This window comes from Lithobates pipiens, unplaced genomic scaffold (assembly GCF_037356315.1).
Source record: "Lithobates pipiens isolate NorthernLeopardFrog02 unplaced genomic scaffold, aLitPip1_a1.2 Scaffold_19, whole genome shotgun sequence".
Lineage (NCBI taxonomy): Eukaryota > Metazoa > Chordata > Amphibia > Anura > Ranidae > Lithobates > Lithobates pipiens.
The window spans coordinates 277,451,626-277,472,157 of NW_027507764.1; the positions used below are offsets into that span (position 1 = coordinate 277,451,626).

The following is a 20,532-nucleotide window of genomic DNA, read 5'->3' on the forward strand; positions in this document are numbered from 1 at the left end:
TATTTCCTGCGGATTTGTGTGTTTCTCATTAGTGCTGGGGTTTAGAAGAAAGGGCAGGTTTTGGCGGATAACTTTGTCCTTAACTTGCTTGGCCAATAATTTACTAGCCTTGTTACCATATCCATACCTCTGGGCTTTAAGAGATCGGTATTGATTGTCATGTTGTGCAACCAACAAGGATCTCAAGTCCTGTCTGGCTATGAATAGTTGTTCCCTAAGATGTTGGGTGGTTTGTCGTTTGTTTTCAGATTCCAACTTATTTATTCTTTTTAGTAGAGTGTCTAATTTTTCTGATCTTTGTTTCTTGATCCTACTACTCAACTGAATAAGCAGACCTCTTATGTAGGCTTTATGTGAGTTCCATATTACAAAGGGATTGCTCACTGAGGGTACATTTCGTTCGAAAAATGACACAAGTTCTTCTTCAATAAATTTCCTATGACCTGGTTGCGATATAGTATAAACATCGTTCCTCCATCTATTTGCTCTTGTTTCTAAGCGGTGATCCCCCACATCAACCGAAATCGGTGCATGGTCAGACCATGTGATGCAGTGGATCTCCGATCTGGAGATTTGCTGTAACGTGAATTTGTCAACCAAAAACATATCAATACGTGAATAACTATGATGAACATTCGAATAAAAAGTATAGTCTTTTTCAGATACGTGTTGGCATCTCTATACGTCAAACAGTTCTGAGTGGGAGATGAAGCTCTCTAGTGATACCCTTTTTGTTAGATGCTGACCTTGACCAGAGAGTTCCATCTCCCCCCCAGGAACTGCATTAAGGTCGCCACACCACACCATCTTCCCTTGTTTAACTTTAGACACCTTTTTCCACAATTTGTTCATGAAGGAAAGTTGTCTGACATTTGGCGCATACACATTAACCAAAGTTAATTTTATATTATTAATCTCACATATCAGCACAATATAGCGGCCGAGCTCATCCAGGTGTACTTCTATAGTTTTAAATTGAACTGTGTTTTTAATAGCAATAGCTGCACCTTTTTTTTTTTTTTTTAATTAGCTAGAACCACATGGGGGAATTGCTGATTGTGGAACGTAGGTGTTTTGTGGGTGGCAAAGTGGGTTTCTTGGAAACAAATCACGTCACTACGTAAGCGCTTAGCTTCTTTCCATGCCAACTGACGTTTAAAAGGGCTGTTAAGGCCTTTAACATTAAGTGATGATATGCGAAAGGGCATAGCTTCAAAGGGCCTCCGCCTCTTTTTAACTTAGTTAGTTAGGTTTGAGACACGGCCTATACACCGAAGCAGGAGGCCCCGTAAAACCTCCCCACGCACCCCACTCACTACTGGAATAAAAATGCGCAATGCACCACTAAAGGTTGCTCTGGGAGCCAAGTACAGTCAATCACCTGAGATCAGCTTAAAATACTGTGAATATGGTTTTCTTATCATACCACAGAAAAGCAGGAACAGTGAAATTCTCAAACTAACCACAAATTGGTTCAAATCAAATCGGTCAGTGGAAGGAATTCGCTGCGTAGATGAGCGAATCTCTTGCAGACCAGTGCGGTGAGTTCACCGCTCAGCTTAAGGGGATTTCAAAATGCAATAACCTGCAAAAAAAAGAAAAAAATTAGAAAAAAAATACAAATTAAACGTAAAACAACTGAAAATGGCTACATGACGGCCGGGCCATCAGGGGGAGAATAGGGATAAAATCCTAAGAGTGAATATACTCGTGTCCATGGCTTGAACACGTGGAGATGTGCATACTCATCCTTGGTCTGAGTCGTCCGCACGCTCTGGTTCCAGAATCTGCCAGTCCTGTAGGAGTCGTAATCCTTCTTTCAAGGTGGAGATCATATGGGTAGTGTCCTCTCGAACGATCTGTAGGCGAGCAGGGTAAATCCACCAATATATTATGCGATGGTTGTTTAATGCTTTCGTAATGGTGGACAACTGCCTGCGTTGTTGCATCGTAAACGCTGATAAATCAGCAAAGAAGGACAGATCCTGCAAATCTTCCAGTAGGGATTCCTTGCGTTTGGTTGCTGCCATAAATTGATCCTTGATATGGTAGAAATGGATACGGACGATGGTATCCCTGGGGAGATGAGCTGCCACATGCTTGGGTTTAGGGAGTCTATGGATGCGGTCCACAAGTAAATCTTCCAGCGGTGCGTCCGGGAGGACTGCCTTTGCTATCTGCAAAAAAGTGACGTTTTAGGTCTGGAGGTATAATTGATTCAGGTATGCCTCAGATTTTTACATTATTTCTCCTAGACCTATCCTCCAAATTTGCTAGTTTCAGCTTCATAAGCATCATTTCTTCTTCCCTGTCATTATGGGCATCCACCAGGTCATTGAAGGTTGCTGCAAATTCTCCCATTTTAGTTTCAACATGGGTTACTCTCTGAGACACTGAGGATATCTCTGACTTAAAGTTCCTAGTGAGGGTCTGAATGTCAGCATGTATTGTGGAGCGCAGTGACACCAGCATATCTTTTAATGTTGTGTCCAGAATGGAGGCATTAGCTGTGGGGAACTCTGACAGGGAATCTTGCAGCTCTCTGGTGTCCTCCAGAGAGGAATCTAAGCTTACTTCAGTCTCCTCTCTGTCACAACTGTCCAGTCTAGGCTTACTTTTAGCTGGGCTGGTCACACCAGAAAGCGGAGGGGTGCTGGTATTCTTCCCCAAGTAGCGGTGTGGGTGCTCTAGAAGTTGTGAGGCCGGTACCTGTCTGTTGGGCACATTGCGAGCGCCATGCTCTCCTCCACCGCGTGTACCGCCACCATCTTGCTCCGCACACCGCCGCTGTGTGAGGAAATAGTCGGGTAGTTTATTCGGTTTGCCACCGCTTTTTCTTTTCCGCTGAGGCATCTCCAGGCCTGCCCGCACCTCCTAGGGTGATTTCGCCAGGAAACGAGGCTTGTAGACCGGTTAATCTCCCCCTTTTGGCCCGTAGATGCGAGGAGCTCTTCACTGAGCGTCCATCCGCTCCGCCGGCTAGCCACGCCCCCTTGTCATGTCTTTTTGACATGTCTTTTAGATAATAAAATAAGTATAAAAAACAGGTTTTTAAAACAGCTTACCTGTAAAATCCTTTTCTTTTATGTACATCAGGGGACACAGAGCCATAGTAGTTACTATGTGGGTTAATAGGCCACCTTTAGGTGATGGACACTGGCACACCCCAAGACCAGAAGTGCACTCCCTATATAACCCCTCCCACTACCTGGAGTACCTCAGTTTTGTAGCCAAACAATACAAGTGTATACTAAAGAAGGGAGGGACCTCTGTGTCCCCTGATGTACATCAGAGAAAAGGATTTTACAGGTAAGCCGTTTTAAAATTCCTGTTTTATTTTCATAAATCAGGGGACACAGAGCCATAGTAGTTCCTATGTGGGATGTCCCATAGCAATGGCAACTGAAGGGAGGGAGAAACAACAAAAAAAGTAAGGCAAAAGAGGCCCAAAGGCAATATCCTCATGACCTTTAAAATCGATTTGATAAAATCTGGCACATGTATGAACTAAAGACCAAGTTGCGGCCTTACAGATCTGAGCCATAGAGGCCTGATGATGCACCGCCCAAGAGGTACTAACCGCCCTGGTAGGGTGTGCTTTAAAATGGAAAGTAGGAATTTTCTTCCTTAGACCATAAGCTTGAACAATCACTTGACAAATCCATTTGGAAATGGTAGATTTTAATGCTGCCTGTCCCCATTTTGGACCTCCTGGCATAACAAAACAAAACATCTGTTTTGCGAACCTGAGCGGTCGCCTTAGACTCGCTCCTGCTACATCGAGGGAATGTAGTGCCTTCTGTTCCCTAAATTGAGGCTCTGGGAAGAAAGAAAGTAGAATAATATCCTGGTTTAAATGAAAACCTGTCACCGCCTTTGGTAGGAATTCAGGATGAGGACGCAAAACCACCTTATCCTTATGAATAATCAAATATGGCTCTTTGCAAGACAGAGCCACCAATCCGATACTCTTCTAGCAGAAGAAATGGCAACCAAAAAGATTTTTTTCCTTGTCAAAAGAACCAAGGGAATTTCCCGTAAAGGCTCAAAAGGCTGATTCTGTAAAGACGATAAGACTAAATTCAAATCCCAAGGATTTAGAGGTGCCCTGACAGGGGGATTTATCCGTGTTACCCCCTGAATAAAACTACGCACCAGAGAGTGAGACGCAAGAGGCCATTGAAAAAACACTGACAAGGCCGAGATCTGGCCCTTGATAGTACTCAAGGCCAGCTTCATTTCCAATCCCATTTCCAGGAATTCAAGGATTCTACCTATGACATACTTCCTGGGGTGCCAATCCCTGGATCCACACCAGGAAACATATGTCTTCCAGACTCTGTAGTAAATGACTCTGGAGGCCGGCTTCCTGGCATTAACCAAAGTAGACACTACTGAAGGGGATTAACCCACGGTCCTTTAGAATGTGGGTTTCAATAGTCAAACCGTTAAATTTAGCATCCGTAAGGTAGGATGGAATGCCGGACCTTGCGCGAGAAGCTCTGACCATAATGATAGGGTCCAAGGGACTCTTACCGCCATCTTTATGATCTCGGCAAACCAAGATCTTCTGGGGCACACAGGGGTCACCATAATCACCATCTTTCGTTCCTGCTTGATCCTGCGGAGAAGGCGCGGAAGTAGCAGAACTAGAGGAAACGCATAGATCAGTGAAAACTGATCCCATGGCAAGATACTTGCAAAGCTACACATCAATATAGTTATCTTGACACTAATACACGAGGATCAGGCTGGTTTTATGCCAGGCAGGAACGCATCTTTTAACCTTAGGAGATTGTTTATCAATCTCCGGGCAATACATGACAATCCGGGGTCCAAGGTGATCGTGGCTTTGGACACCGCCAAGGCATTCAATTCAGTCGAATGGAGATACCTTTGGACCTGCCTGAAGAGATTTGGTCTGGGCCCTAAATTTATAAAATGGGTTCAGCTTCTGTATCAAAACCCAGTGGCGAGGTTTCTAGCTAATAGATGGCCTTCAGAACAATTTCCCCTCTCTAGGGGTACGAAACAGGGTGCCCTCTGTTGCCATTACTACAGTGGGGATCGAAAGTTTGGGCACCCCAGGTAAAAATGTGTATTAATGTGCATAACAAAGCTAAGGAAAGATGGAAAAATCTCCAAATGGCATCAAATTACAGATTAGACATTCTTATAATATGTAAAAAAAATGGAATTACGTACCGGTAATGTCCTTTTCCAGGAGTCTTTCAGGACAGCCACCTTAGAGAGACACCGGCTCCTCCCCTCTGAGGAAACACCGCCTTCAATTTCATAATTTAAGCCTCCTCCTCCCTTCGTTCCTCAGTTCTTCCAGAGTACCTCCGGCCAAACTGGGGAGACACAAGAACACGTCAAACAAATAAACTTTTTAAGTCTTACCTGACGATCTCATGCAATGAGTTCCCGATGATCTGCAACAATTTGGGTGGGAACCGGTGCTGTCCTGAAAGACTCCTGGAAAAGGACATTACCGGTACGTAATTCCATTTTTCCCCAATCGTCTTTCAGGACAGCCACCTTAGAGAGGATAAGCGAGTATATTACCTTAGGGTGGGACTACTGCCTGTAGCACCTTTCGACCAAAGGCTTGGTCTTTGGCTGACAGAAGATCCAGTCTATAGTGTCTCACAAACGTAGAAAAACTGGACCACGTTGCAGCTCTACAGATCTGTTCCGGAGACGCACCAGCCCACTCTGCCTGAGAAGTTGCCACGGCCCTGGTTGAGTGTGCTCTAATGCCCGCTGGAGGATCTAATCCCCCTGCCACGTATGCCTGCCCAATGGCTAACCTTAACCATCTAGCTATGGTACGTCTAGAGGCTTTGGAACCCTTCCTGGCCCCTGAAAATAAAACAAAAAGTGAATCTGTCTTTCTGAACTGACTTGTGCAGTCTAAATAATAAAGAACACATCTTCTAACATCTAGTCTGTGAAACATGTGTTCCTGTTCTCTAACTGGATTTGAACAAAATGTAGGTAGCACGATCTCCTGCATCCTGTGGAAACTAGAAGCTACCTTAGGCAAAAAGGCCGGATCTATCTTCAAAACCAGACGATCCGGAAAAGCCTGAAAAAAGGGAGCCCTGACAGAAAGGGCTTCGAGTTCACTTACTCTTCTTGCTGTAGTGATCGCTACCAAAAACACCGTTTTGAGAGTGATCAGCTTTAATGAGCAAGATTCTAACGGCTCAAAAGGTTCCCCTGTGAGAACCTGTAAAACTAAAGAAAGATCCCAAACCGGGAAGGGGGAGCTTGAAGCTGGTCTTTGCCTACCTAGGGCCCTGAAGAACCTTACGACCCAAGGATCTGACGCTAGATGTTTCTCTAAAAACACGCTCAAAGCGGAAACCTGAGCTTTTAGTGTTCCAAGCGCTAACCCCTTATCCGCCCCTGCCTGTAGGAACTCTAGAACGGCTATAGGGCTATGCACGTTGAAGGAACCCTCTGAACACCAGCTGTTAAACCGTTTCCATACCTTTAAGTAAATGGACTGGGTTTCCTTTTTCCTACAGTTTAGAAGAGTGGCTACCAACCGGTCTGAGAAGCCCTTGGCTTTTAGCAATTCTTCCTCAGAAGCCACGCTGCCAGGTTCCATCGTCCTACCTGAGGGCAGAACACCGGACCTTGAGACAGGAGATCCTCCTGCACTGGGAGAATCCAGGGGGGTTCTACAGACAGGCCCTTCAAGATCGAGAACCACGGCCTCCTGGGCCAGTGAGGTGCAATTAGAATGAGGGTAGTGTTCTCCACTTGAAATTTCCTTAATACTGCTGGAATGAGCACTGGAGGGGGGAAAGCATAGCACCTGGAGAAACCCCAACTCTGTGCTAGTGCGTCCACCGCCAATGCCCCGTCCCCCCTGTTTATGGAGAAGAACGTTGCTACCTTCGCATTTTCCCTTGCGGCAAAGAGATCTATTGCAGGAATCCCCCATCTCCGGGTGATCATTTCGAATATTTCCTGCTTGAGAACCCAATTGCCTTCTCTCAGAGTTCTCCTGCTGAGAAAATCTGCCACCTGATTTTGTTCTCCCTTCAAGTGGACTGCTGAAAGGGACAGGATATTTGCTTCGGCCCATCTGAGGATGGCTTCCGCTAGGGCCCATAAGGACTTGCTCCTGGTGCCCCCCTGTCTGTTGATGTAAGCTACCACCGAGGAGTTGTCCGACCTTACCCTTACGTGATTCCCCCGGAGCTCCTTCTGAAAGGTTCTGAGAGCTAGATCTACTGCCCTCAGCTCCCTCCAATTCGAGGATCTCCTCGAGTCCCTCTTTTCCCAAATACCCTGTATTAATTGGGAGTCTAGGTGTGCCCCCCAACCTGAGCTGCTTGCATCGGTCGTGACCACCCTGGAGGTTGGCATGACCCACTCTAGACCTTGGGACAAATTTGCTCCCTTCCTCCACCACCAGAGGGACCTCTTTACATGATCTGGAATCGAAACCAGAGAATCCAAAGATTCCTGGCTGTGATCCCAAACCTTCAGCACAAATAATTGTAGAGGGCGGTAATGTAACCCTGCCCACTGAACCGCTGGAAGAGCGGATGTCAGCAACCCTAGCGCTGACATGATCTTCCTTATGGAGATCTGGTGGTTGCCCTGAAGACACAACAGAGCCCTGTCTATCTTTTGAATTTTTTCCAAAGGAAGAAAGACCCTTTGTACTGTTGAGTCCAACTCGTACCCTAGGAAAGTGACCCTCTGGGAAGGGATTAAGTTGGATTTCTCCAGGTTCAGGAGCCAACCCAGGCTTACTAACAGGTTTCTTGTGACCTGTAAATCCTGAATTAATTGTGCTGGGGAAGGGGCAAACAGAAGGAGATCGTCGAGATATGCGATCACCGAGATTCCCCTGAGACGCAGAAATGCCAGAACTTCTGCCATCACTTTGGTGAAGATTCGGGGGGAAGAGGATAGTCCGAAAGGAAGCGCTCTGAACTGAAGGTGTAGTACTTCCATTGGAGTTCTCACTGCCAGTCTGAGAAAACGCTGGTGGGACTCTGCGATTGGAATATGCAGGTATGCATCTTTCAGATCTATTGATGCCATGAAGCAGTTCGGAGGTAGGAGTGCTTTTACTGAGTAAACCGAATCCATCCGAAACCTTCTGTAGGTAACTGAGACATTCAGGGGCTTCAGGTTCAGGATGAGCCTGAACTTTCCCGAAGGCTTGCGAATCACGAAGACGTGAGAGTAGAAGCCTCTGCTTGTCTCTCCTTCTGGAACCCGTACTACCACCTCCTGTTCTTCCAACTCCTGAAGAGAGGAAAGAAGGGCAGATGATTTTTCTGCGCATTTTGGCAGCTCGGTGACAAGGAACCTCAGAGGAGGGAGTTCCGAAAACTCCAAATGGTAACCTCCTCTGACGATCCCCAAGACAAACTGATTGGAGGAAATCATTTCCCACTGTGGGAGGAAGGCCCCCAATCTTCCTCCCACCGTGACCCTGTCACTGAGATTTTTTGGGCTGTTCAGGAGGGCGAAAAATTGCTCCCCCGGGTCCCTTGCTTTTGAGTCCCCAACTTTTCTTCTGCTGAACCGTACGGGGTGGTACAACCCTTTTCTGGGGACGAGTCTTTCTTTTGGCTTGTTCCCCAATTTTCCTTTTAACAGGAAAGGCCTTTCTTTTGTCTGCTGTGCGATCTAGCACCGCTTCAAGGCCTGGTCCAAACAGTAGATCTCCTGTAAAGGGGATTCCACAAAGTTTAAGTTTGGATGCATTGTCTCCAGGCCAGGTCTTCAACCATAAGGCTCTCCTGGCAGAGTTGGTCAGGGCCAAGGACCTTGCCGACATCCTCACGGATTCCGCCGAAGCGTCCGCTATGTAGGCTATTCCTTTAAGAAGCATGGGAAAGGAGGATAGAATAGTCTCCTTTGCTGTCCCTGCTTCAATGTGTGCGCTAATCTGGGTGAGCCAATACTCCATGTTACGGGCCACCACCGTGGATGCCATGGCTGGCTTAAGATTTCCCTGTGACGAATCCCAGGCCTTCTTAAGAAGGTAATCCATCCTTCGATCCATAGGGTTAGACAGTACCCCCATATCCTCAAAAGATAGATCAGTGTGTCTGGACACCTGGGAAAAAGCAGCGTCTAGTCTGGGAGATTTATTCCAGACGAGAGTCTCTTCCTCCGAAAAAGGAAACCTACGTCTTAATGCCCCAGAAAAGAAAGGTTTCCTTTCGGGATCCCGCCATTCCTTCTTGATGGTATCGATCAAGACGTCATGCACTGGGAACACCCGCTTCTTTTGTTCCCCCATGCCCTTGTACATCCGATCATGGAGTGACAATGTCTTAGTTTCTTCTTGAATACCTAAAGTGGTATGAATCGCTCCCAAGAGCTCATCCACATCCTCCAGGGAAAGCTTATACCGCGAGATTCTGCTGGATTCCCCATCCAGCATCTCTGCGTCAGACTCCCCCTGGGAGTCTGAAACGACACTGTCAATTTCCTCCTCAGCTTCCTCCCTGGGACCCTCTGAATTCTCTCCCCTTGCAGGAGGAACATCCACAGGGCTGGATGGTACACTCTGCTGCGCTGGTGTAGGAGTGCTCGGAGGCTGGGGCCACTGAAAACTGGAAAAAAAGTTTTGGAAGGACTGAAAGGTACCAGAGAGTTCCTTCATAGAAGCTACCAGATCTGCACCCTGCTCTACTGCCTGTTCCTTAAGTAAATCCTCAATACATTGTTTGCAAATAGCTTTAGACCAAGAGTCTCCCATAGACGTTCTACATGAAGGGCACTTCTTCTTAGAACCATGGGGGGACTTGCTCGTGGCTTTCTGAAAGACACAAAATACAGGAAGGGGCAGCATGAGCCTAAAAAACAGCAACACCAGCGCTACATAGAGGACCACCGGGAGTGCCCCCCCTAGGATCAACCATCACCAGGATCCCAGACACACTACCCTTCCCCCCGACCACCAAGGAGGAACACCAGTGGAGCTACTGGATACAAGTAAGGGAACACCTCCCCAGGTTTCCTCTTACCTTCGAGTGGCTGGTGCTATTATCTCCAGGAGTTTTTGAAGCCTCTGCCTCGGACATTCTCCCGTTGAGGAAGCGTGGTACGAATGCGCCTCTAACAGCTACCTGTGCAACTGTGAAAAGAGAGGCCGCACCAGCCGAACGCTAGGTTCCCTTTCACGTGCCGCGTCCGGAACCGGAAGACGCGGATCGAACGAAGGGGTCCGCCCCCACCGGAACTGACGTCGCCCGCCTACCGGTCCGGCTTCCAGCTCCCAGCCGGCTGCGTACACAGGGGGGCCCTGGACGCCTTCGTTCAGCACCCCACTGGGCGAAACGCAAGGATGAACCTCTCCAAAGACTTCCTGCTTTCCCCAAGCGAAGATTGGAGTGCGTGTAAAGGTCAGTCGAGTATTCAGCTTCCCCAGCCGACTGGACTGTTTGTTCCGTTGAAACCCCCGCGGGTGAACGAACGGACGACCCCATAAACTTCCCGCTTTCCCCAAGCGGAGTTTAGGGTATATGGACAGTACGAACACTTCAGCTCCCCGCTGATAGGACTGTCCTGGACCGACCGATGAACGGTCGGATAGCCGAACGGGGCCAGGGCTCCGCTCGGGTGGCTTCAGTTTCACCAACCGAATTTAGCCTAAGGTTCCTTGGCGATGTCTCCCCGCCGGAGGAAACACCATAACTGAGGAACGAAGGGAGGAGGAGGCTTAAATTATGAAATTGAAGGCGGTGTTTCCTCAGAGGGGAGGAGCCGGTGTCTCTCTAAGGTGGCTGTCCTGAAAGACGATTGGGGAAAAAGTTAGATTTTATTTCCATCATTTACACTTTCAAAATGACAGAAAACAAAAAAATGGCGCCTGCAAAAGTTTGGGCACCCTACAGAATTTATAGCATGCACTGCCCCCTTTGAGACCTGCCAGTGTCATGAATTGTTTGCAATCGTCTGGGAAGACCAGGTGATGTCAATCTCAAAGGTTTTAAATGGCCAGACCCATCTGACCTTGCCCCAACAATCAGCACCATGGTTTCTTCTAAGCAGTTGTCTAGAAAACTGAAACTGAAAATAGTTGACGCTCACAAAGCTGGAGAAGGCTATAAGAAGATAGCAAAGCATTTTCATTTGTCAATATCCTCTGTTCGGAATGTAATTAATCCCTTTCCGCCGAGCATACGCAGATGTGCGTACTCGGCTTCCGGGGGGTATACCGGGATGATGCCCGCATCTGCAGCCGTACGGCTGTTATGCCGGAGGAGCGGGAGGGGACGTCCACCCTCCCGCCGCTGTTACCGGTGCTCCCGCTCGATCAGGAGCACCGATTCCACATCCGCTGCATCCGGCTGCTGGGGAGGAACTGGAACGAAGCCGTAATCGGCTTCGTTACAGTATCCTCATAGTAAACACAGAAGCAACGTCATGACGTCACTTCCCGTTTACTCGGGTGCCAATGGCGCCTGTTTAAAAAAAAATATATGGTATTCCGAATCGCCGTTTTCGGCGATCTGAATACATTGAAGTGTAAAGGATGGATGGGGGGTCTTTTAGATCCCCCATCCCTCCATAAAGAGTACCTGTCACCACCTATTACTGTCACAAGGGATGTTTACATTCCTTGTGACAGCAATAAAAGTGATAAATTTTAATTATTTTTTTTTAAACAATTTAGTCATTTTACAATAAATAAAAAAATAAAAATAAAATGTAAAGCGCCCGCCGTCCCCGGAAGCTCGCGAAGCAAAGAAAATGCATACGGAAGTCGCACCCGCATATGTAAACGGTGTTCAAATCACACATGTGAGTTATCGCCGCGATCGTCAGTGCAAGAGCAATAATTCTAGCACTAGACCTCCTCTGTAATGCTAACCTGGTAACCGTAAAAAAAAAATTAAACGTCGCCTATTGAGATTTTTAGGTACTGTACTTTGCATGCAATTATAAAGTGTGACATGTTTGGTATCTATTTACTCGGCATAACATGATCTTTCCCATTATGCAAAAAAATTGGGCTAATTTTGCAAAATATCAGACAGAACAGCTCGCAGAATTGTGAGAAAAGCAATTCAAAAACCAGGTTTGACCGCATAATCCCCCCAGAAATATCTGGCAGACACTGGGGTTGTGGTACACTATTCCACTATAAAGAGATACTTGTACAAATATGGTCTTCATGGAAGAGTCATCAGCAGAAAGCCTCTTCTACGTCCTCACCACAAAAATCAGCGTTTGAACTTTGCAAATGAACATATAGACAAACCTGAGGCATTTTGGAAACAAGTTCTGTGGACCAATAAGGTTAAAATATAACTTTTTGGCTGGAATAAGCAAAAGGTAAGTTTGGAGAAGAAAGGGCACAGAATTTAATGAAAAGAATCTCTGTCCAACTGTTAAGCATGGGGGTGGATCAATCATGCTTTGGGGTTGTATTGTAGCCACTGGCACAGGGAACATTTCACGAGTAAAAGGAAAAAAATTATTCAATAAAATTTCAGCAAATCTTGGATGGTAACTTGATGCCATCTGTGAAAAAGCTGAAGTTAAAGAGAGGCTGGCTTCTACAAATGGATAATGATCCTAAACACACCTCAAAATCCACGGGGGATTACATCAAGAGGCATAAACTGAAGGTTTTGCCATGGCCTTCACAATCTCCTGGCCTCAACATTATTGAAAATCTATGGATAGACCATAAAAGAGCAGTGCGTGACAGACAGCCCAGAAATCTCAAAGAACTGGAACACTTTTGTAAGGAAGAATGGGCAAAGATACCTCAAACAAGAATTGAAAGACTCTTGGCTGGCTACAAAATCATTTACAAGCTGTGATACTTGCCAAAGGGGGCAGTACAAGATATTAACTCTGCAGGGTGACCAAACTTTTGCAGACACCATTATTTTGTTTTCTATAATTTTGAAAGTGTAAATGATGGAAATAAAATCTAACTTTTTTTGACTTATTATAAGAATGTCTAATCTGTAATTTGATGCCATTTGGGAGATTTTTCCATCTTCCCTTGGCTTTGTTATGCACATTAATACACATTTTTGCCTGGGGTGCCCAAACTTTCAATCCCCACTGTATAACCACTGGCGGTAGAGCCACTCGCAATAGCTATACATGCACACCAAGGGGTAGTGGGTCTACAGAGAGGAGAGGTTACGGAAACAATCAGCACTAATGCAGACAACACTTTATTGTACCTAGATGACTGGGCCAACTCCCTGCCAATAGCATTAGCACTGATAGAACGCTTTGGTGTTTTTTCTGGTTTTCGGATTGAGACAAATCCCAGATACTCCAACTTGACAGCTTCCCACCACCCAGAGACAGGGCCCTGCTTCCTTTGAGGGTAAATACCATCAAAAATTTAGGAATATGGAATACTCGTGACCCTGCGGATTACATATAACACCAATATACAAAATGCTTAGGCAGAAGACACAGGTATGGGCTTGTCTCCCACTGGGAGTAATGGGCCGAATAAACCTTGTAAAGATGGTTTTGTTGCCAAAAATCTTATACATGATTTGGCACTCACCAGTGTACTTGGTGCTCAGGCATTTCAAAATAATGGAAACCATCCTTAAACCGTTTATCTGGGGCAATAATAGACACAAGCTTGCATGGCACAAGTTAAAACACCCGAAAGACCTTGCTGGAATGGCACTTCCCGACTTTAATACATACTACCTTGCAGCCCAATTATCACAAATCTTTCACATTGATAAGGTTGAAAGGTTTCTATACCTTTTATGCCCAAAATGGATACAGCTAACTCTAGACCCCCTAGTGGCAATAGCGGGAGGAGTGGAAGGTGAGGGACAGCTAACAGACAACCGATCTCTATTGTACCAATATAGAAAGATATGGAGTATGGCCTCAGACAAACTACACATCAACTTCACCACATAGCTATACATCTCTTTTTGGCACAACACAGCCCTGCCAGAACTGGGCCTCATTCAGGATAGTGGGGTATGGAGCTCTAGGGGAATATTCTACTTGTCTCACATCACTCACAATGGGAAACTGAAGTCCTTCAATAGTTTAAAAGCTGAATTTGCCGAATCACACGTTCTTCAGATATATATAACTCCGCCACGCCTTTCGCACAGTTCACATTGATAGATCACCTCTCCTTAAATGACAATCCCTTAATGGCAGCAATTAAATGCCCCGACCCTAAAAAGAAACCTCTCAATTCTACACCATGCCAACATTACCGCAGGCAACTATGTCGGCATACACCTTGAAGTCCAGATGGGAGGGAGAAGTGGGAACTACAGAAGATAACAAATGGAGTGACGCCGTAGACAAATGCAAATTAGTGTCTCCTAAACTGTCAGATCGCCTCACCCAAATCTTCATAACACACAGAGCTTACCCCACACCACTCAGAATCTCCAGATATAACAACAGCCAATCAGCTACCTGTCCAATGTGCGGCCAAGCAGTGAGCACATTTTTCCATTTATCGTGGCAATGCACCAAAATCCAGACATTCTGGCCACAAGTGGTGTAGTTCTTGCATGACACAATGGGCTCACCTATAACGCTTCAACAAAAACTGTGCCTCCTGGGAATCTTTCCAGACCCAGGGTTTAACAAATTTACTAAAATATTCCTATATGAAACAATCTTTTTGGCACGTAAAGTCATAGCTAAAGTCTGGATGAGACCGAATCCACCAGAGTTCTCACATTGGATAGTGGAAGTCAATAACCTACTACCCTACAAAAAGCTTATCTACTCTCATAGAGGATGTCCGTCCAAATAAGCTATGAGACGGATGGCTTAAAGCCCCCAAAACCTGCATGTGACCGGGATTAGATATAACAATCTCTGGGCCTTCTATGCTTGTTTCTGTTATTTTACTTACTTTATTTTATTTTTCTCTCGATGACCCCTCAAAATATGCATAATAAATGGAGGTGGTGCATATCATGACATAACATGTATACTGCATGGATACAACCAACTATAGATGGTAGCAGTAATTATGTCTCATGCAAATACATACAATATTAGGGGAAGTTGATGCATACCTCCTATAAGTAATACTGCCTACTATGTTTGATGCTTGCCAAAAAGCCTATTGTATGTATCTTTCCCTTTTCTTTGTTCAATAAAAGACTTTGTTTAAAAAAAAAAAGAAAACTGATCCCATGGGAAGACTAATGCGTCTGTTCCGTATTCTAGTGCGTCCCTCATTCTTAAAGTTGTTGACTTTATTGTTGAATCTGGATGTAAACAGGTCCACATCCAGAATACACAATCTCTGACATATCGCTAGAAAGATTTCGGGGTGAAGGGACTATTCTCCCATAAATAACTGTTGGCGACTCAAGTAGTCCACTTGCCAATTTTCTATTCCTGGAATGAAAATCACTGATAGGCAAGGAATGTTGTTTTCTGCCCAAGCTAGAACATGATTCACCTCTTTTTGGGCTGCACGGCATCTTGTGCCCCCTTGGTGATTGATGTAAGCCACAGCTGTGGCATTGTCAAATTGAATCCTGACAGGACAATACTGTAGCCTGAGCGTCCAGGATGCTAGGGCCAGACATACTGCCCGAATCTCTAGAATGTTGATGGGCAAGGTTTTCTCTGACTTGGACCATTCTCCAATGGAGAGAAGCTGCTTCCAGGACTGCTCCCCAGCCTAAAAGGCTGGCATCCGTTGTCACCACTTTCCAGGATACCGGCAGAAAGAATTTCCCCTTTTGGAAGTTGCTGGATATCAACTACCAATTTAGGCTCTGACATACATCAGGGGATAAACATGTTGGAAAATCCAAAGCCTGTATCTTTTTGTTTCAGACTGACAGGATGGTGTTTTGTAGCAGTCTTGAGTGAAACTGCACATAAGGGACAGCCTCGAAGGAGGCCACCCTTTTCCCTAACAATCTCATGCACAGCCAAATGGAAGGATTTTTCTTTGACAAGTTGAATTAGTCCTACTATGGAACCAATTCTTGTCTGGGGTAAGAATACCTTCTTCTGTACGATATCTATGACTAGCCCCAAGTATTGTAATCTCCTTGATGGTTTTAAGGAGGATTTTTCTAGGTTGAGTATCCAACCCAGAGATTCCAGGTAGTTTACAGCTGTGATTAAACTTTGGTTTAGACCAGAGACTGAATGGTCTATTAAAAGTAGATAGTCTAAATAGGCTAGGACAGTTATGCCCTGAGCCCTCAATCTGGCTACAGGAGGTGCCAGAATATTTGAGAACATCCGCAGTGCAGTGGATAGACCGAATGGCAGGGCCACAAACTGGAAATTATGATTTTCTATCTCACAGCGTAGAAATTTCTGGTGAGCGGGAAATATCAGCACATGGAGATATGCATCCTTGATATCGAACAATGCCAAAAATTCCCCTCCTTCAAGATGGAAACAACCAATCGGATTGATTCCATGCGAAAAAGGACAGGATATTTAAGTGCCGGTTCAGATCTTTGAGATCTAGAATGGATCTTACCTCTATTTGGAACCGTGGAAAGGTTTGAATAAAAACCTGAGCCCTGTTCCTCCAAGGGAACCTCTGATATCACCAGCTGGGATAAGAGATGATACAGAGCTAGAAAGAGAGACTTCCTTTTCTCTGGATCCCTGGGTACATTTGATCTTAGAAAACGAGGAGATGGAAATTCTCTGAACTCTAGTTTGTAACCTAGAGAAACTGAGGAAGCTGCCCATCTGTTCTTGCCAGATCTTTGAAAATTGCAGTAGCCTTCCCCCCACCAGAGCGAGCGGGGGCGCCCCTACATAAGGAGGCTTTAGCATTCTGTTTTGCAGGGTTTCTGCCCCAAGACCTCTTTTGACCCTGGTGCTGCCCTTGGGGTCTTCCCCTTGAACCTGATAGTGGACTGCCTAGAGGTTGATGCCCCTGGCACAGGTGAGGAAGCACGCTTAAAGGAGAAATGTTTTAACTTCTTCTTTGCTAGTAAAAGAAAGCTTTTCCCCATTAGAGATTCTTTGGATGTATTTAACCAGATGGTCACCAAATACCTGCTCCCCATGAAAGGAAAAACTGGCCAAAAGTTTCTTACACATGCTTCGGCTGACCAATTCTTCAACAACAGAACTCTGCGAGAATGCACTAGTCCTAGCATAACCCGTGAGACTTGGATGATAGAATCTTTCATAGCATTTACTGTAAAACATAGTGCATCTGATACGCCAGCCCATTGCGGGGTCTGCTGATCAGGAAGAATCTTAAGAATCTCCACAAACTGTTCCTTAATGGACTGGACTGAGATACACCAATTGCCGCAAGAACTGGCTGCACTATTGAACTTGCTAGAGACATATTGTTTTTAAAAAGAAGTTTCAACTTTTTATCTGTTGGATCTTTGAACATCAGCGCATTATCCATCAGACATGAGATTTTTGTTCACTGAGGCGATTGCAGCATCAGTTTCTGGAACCCCCCATTTCTTATAGAAATCCTCCTCCATAGGATATAGTGTAGAAAACTTTCTGGGAGGATAATACTGTTTATCCGGGTTTTCCCATTCAGAATATAGAAGCCTTTTTAGCCATGAATGAATAGGAAAAGCACCCCCAGATGGGGGAGGTTTTAGTGATCCCAAACCAGAGGTTGGTTCATCAAGAGACTGCGCTGCAGGCAGCAAAAAGGTTGAACGTTTCAATCATAGCCTGAAGCACAAAGCAGAGGCACTACCAGAAGAATGTACACTGCTAGGCTATAGTCCAGCACTACAAAGCTGCTATTAATGCCCACCCTAAAACAGTAATAATGTGTCAAGGGGGAATGCCTGTGTCACCAAACCTGAAGCCAGCCACCTCTGCTCTTGAGTCCCTCCACAGCCAGCAGCAGCAAAACAGTGCTTTTAAAAATTTCATCCACGTGTATCTGGCATCTGAGAAAGCTGACACCGCTAGCCCCGCCCCTCGCGCTGACTACGCCCCCCCCCCCTGTTTTTTAAAAGAAAAAAAAACCTCCTCCCTGAATACCATCTCCCTCCATTCACCCTTCCACCACAAAATCCTCTCCCCCTTCTAGCACAAAATACCCTCTCCCCCAACTCTCCCTTACAGGAATAAATCCTCTTCTTTTCCTGGAAGAAATACCCACTCTACAATCAAGTACATGTCCAATTCTTCAATTCATCCACACCCCCATATCCCCACCTTAGAGCACAACCCCCCCCCCCCCCCCCATTCTAGTGTACAATTGTCCTCTTCCCCCAAATCCCACATTAGCCACCTACTGATTTTACACTCACATCCTGTTTCCACTAAGGAATATTTTAAATATTATTTATTCATTTGCAACATTGGAGACCACAGGTCCTTGATATTTATAGTTTTCATTGTTTGCTCCTGTGGGGTCACAATAGCAGTATTATCACACCCCATAATACTACCCTGGCTCGTATTTTTTTTCATATTTAGTTTGAGAGTAAATTCAATCTCAGACACTCTCCTCCCCCAGCTTCTTGCAGATGCATAGGCCTATGCTCCCTTGGATTAGGAGTGGCTGCCATCTTATTTGTCTGCCCAAGCAAACCCTTCCAAGCTTATTGACTGCAGTTTTGCTTCATTTGTGGCTTGTTGTGTGTTGGGGAGACAGAGGTGGTCCAGAGTCCACCAGCGGTGCCAGATGCAAACATTTTTCGGTACAAGAAACAGATTCTGTATGAAAATTCCATCGAGTTCAGGGAAATGTCTTACATCTTTATCTGAACACTCCAGCCGATGGTTACACTGCTGATCTCCTACAGCCTCTTTTAGCAGATTACTGTCTATAGGCACTTGCTCTAGTAGTGTTGGCTGCACATTTCTATGGACCACCTTTCTGATAGTACCAATGGTAGGGTATACCCATGTATTGTGTCAGCAGAGCCATTTGTAGTTTCCGCTAGGAATGCATGCGAGAAGGAACACAATTTAGAGACAGTTGCCCCTCCCAATAGGGAAGTGCAGACAGGACCTTCATGGTGGGATCACCAAGTGTTATTTCAATATAAGCTTCAGATTAGAAAAGATTGAAGACACAATTTGATATTATATTAACATGTTAAAATCCAACTCCTGACACAGGTATTAATATTCACAAATGACTTCCGGAGCTTGCTAAGCTCTGCTGAGAAATTTTGATATGTACAGCCAGGAGACACACTTGTGGCTTTTACCTGCTTTGGAACAGTGTCAGTGAATGACAACATTTCCAGTATTGTGCCCCCCACCACACACACACACACACACACACACACACACACACACACACACACACACACACACACACTCTGCCATTCATAAAGCAAAGCCCACACTTGAACACTTAAATACTGTGATGTGCTGAGTGGCATGGCAAGCCAAGGCAAAGCATGGGGGGGGGGGGAGCCAAAACACCAAAACTGGTTTATTTTGTAGATACTAATTCAATGCAGCAGGGAGGGAGAAGTGCAGCTCCATGCTGCACATATCTGCTGCTAATTCAGAGAATTTATATGAAAAAAATAAGATTTAAAATAATAAATAAATAAAATAGCTAAGGGCTTTAAGTTTTATAAGACATTTTAGTAGTGTTTGCATATACTTTAGGGGCTCACAAGGAGTGGCTCTTAATGGACAAAATACAAAATCAATGATGAGAAGTAGCTTAAATGTTAGATTTATTTTTGTGCATCACAAGGACTAAATGTTGGAAATTTATACTCACAGCAAATATCCAGCAGTTACAGTCCAAGCCCTGACAAGTCCTTTTAACCACTGACGAGTGTGTCCTTGTTCGAGTAAGGCAGGGAGGACAACTTGCAGAAGTAGCAACTCCAAAGATAGTTCACTCACTGGTGCGTCGCTGGGGATTAAAGGTTTCAAAATGTAGGTTACTAATATTCATACATATAAATTTAAAGCAATTGTTTTGACAGACAACTATGGGAGCTGCTATTGCTTAGCTCATTCAGAAAAATTTCTATGGCCTGACTGTCTGAATCACAGCTATGAAGTTGTGAAAACAAGAAAGTCAGAATTCCTTATCTGCTTACTTGCTATGGATTAGTGACTCAAAGTACTGAACCTAGAGAGCCAGGCAGCTAGGTAGCTGTGGGAAGTCATCAATAGTAGCAGATTCCATGTTTGTCTCAGGGAATATGTGTTTTTTTTTTTTTAAATAAAGATTCAGAGCTGAAAAACAGGATCTTTTTTTACTCCCTGAATAAAATCCATTAGCAGGGGCCTGCTACACCTAGCGTCCATCGCCTGCAGGTAGTGTTACAATCTTAAAGCATTGCTGTGTCCTCCATTAAAAAAAAAGAAACATATTCTTTATTATGAATACACAAAATCCTAGTCTCTCATGCATTCTTTTGAGGCCACAACTTTGCTTTACATCATGTCCCAAAAGCAACCAGAAATGTATACCAATATTTCTCAACTCCAGTTCTCAAGGCAACGCAGCAAGTCATGTTTTCAGGATTTCCCTCAGATGAAACAGCTCTGGTAATTACTGAGGCAGTGAAACTGATCCAATCAACTGTGCAAAATAATAGGGAGCCT

At 45.1% G+C, this 20,532-nt stretch overlaps 1 protein-coding gene across 6 annotated transcripts in view; it reads right to left on the reverse strand.

The window, feature by feature from the left end:
• Window positions 1–20,532, reverse strand: part of MARCHF6 (membrane associated ring-CH-type finger 6) — a 1,566,402-nt gene that overhangs the window by 411,315 nt on the left and 1,134,555 nt on the right. For all 6 annotated transcript variants that reach the window (XM_077491957.1, XM_077491954.1, XM_077491953.1 and 3 more), the window contains one exon: window positions 19,694–19,831. In XM_077491957.1, the coding sequence (XP_077348083.1) occupies window positions 19,694–19,831 (138 nt within the window). The remainder of the gene's footprint in view (window positions 1–19,693; window positions 19,832–20,532) is intronic.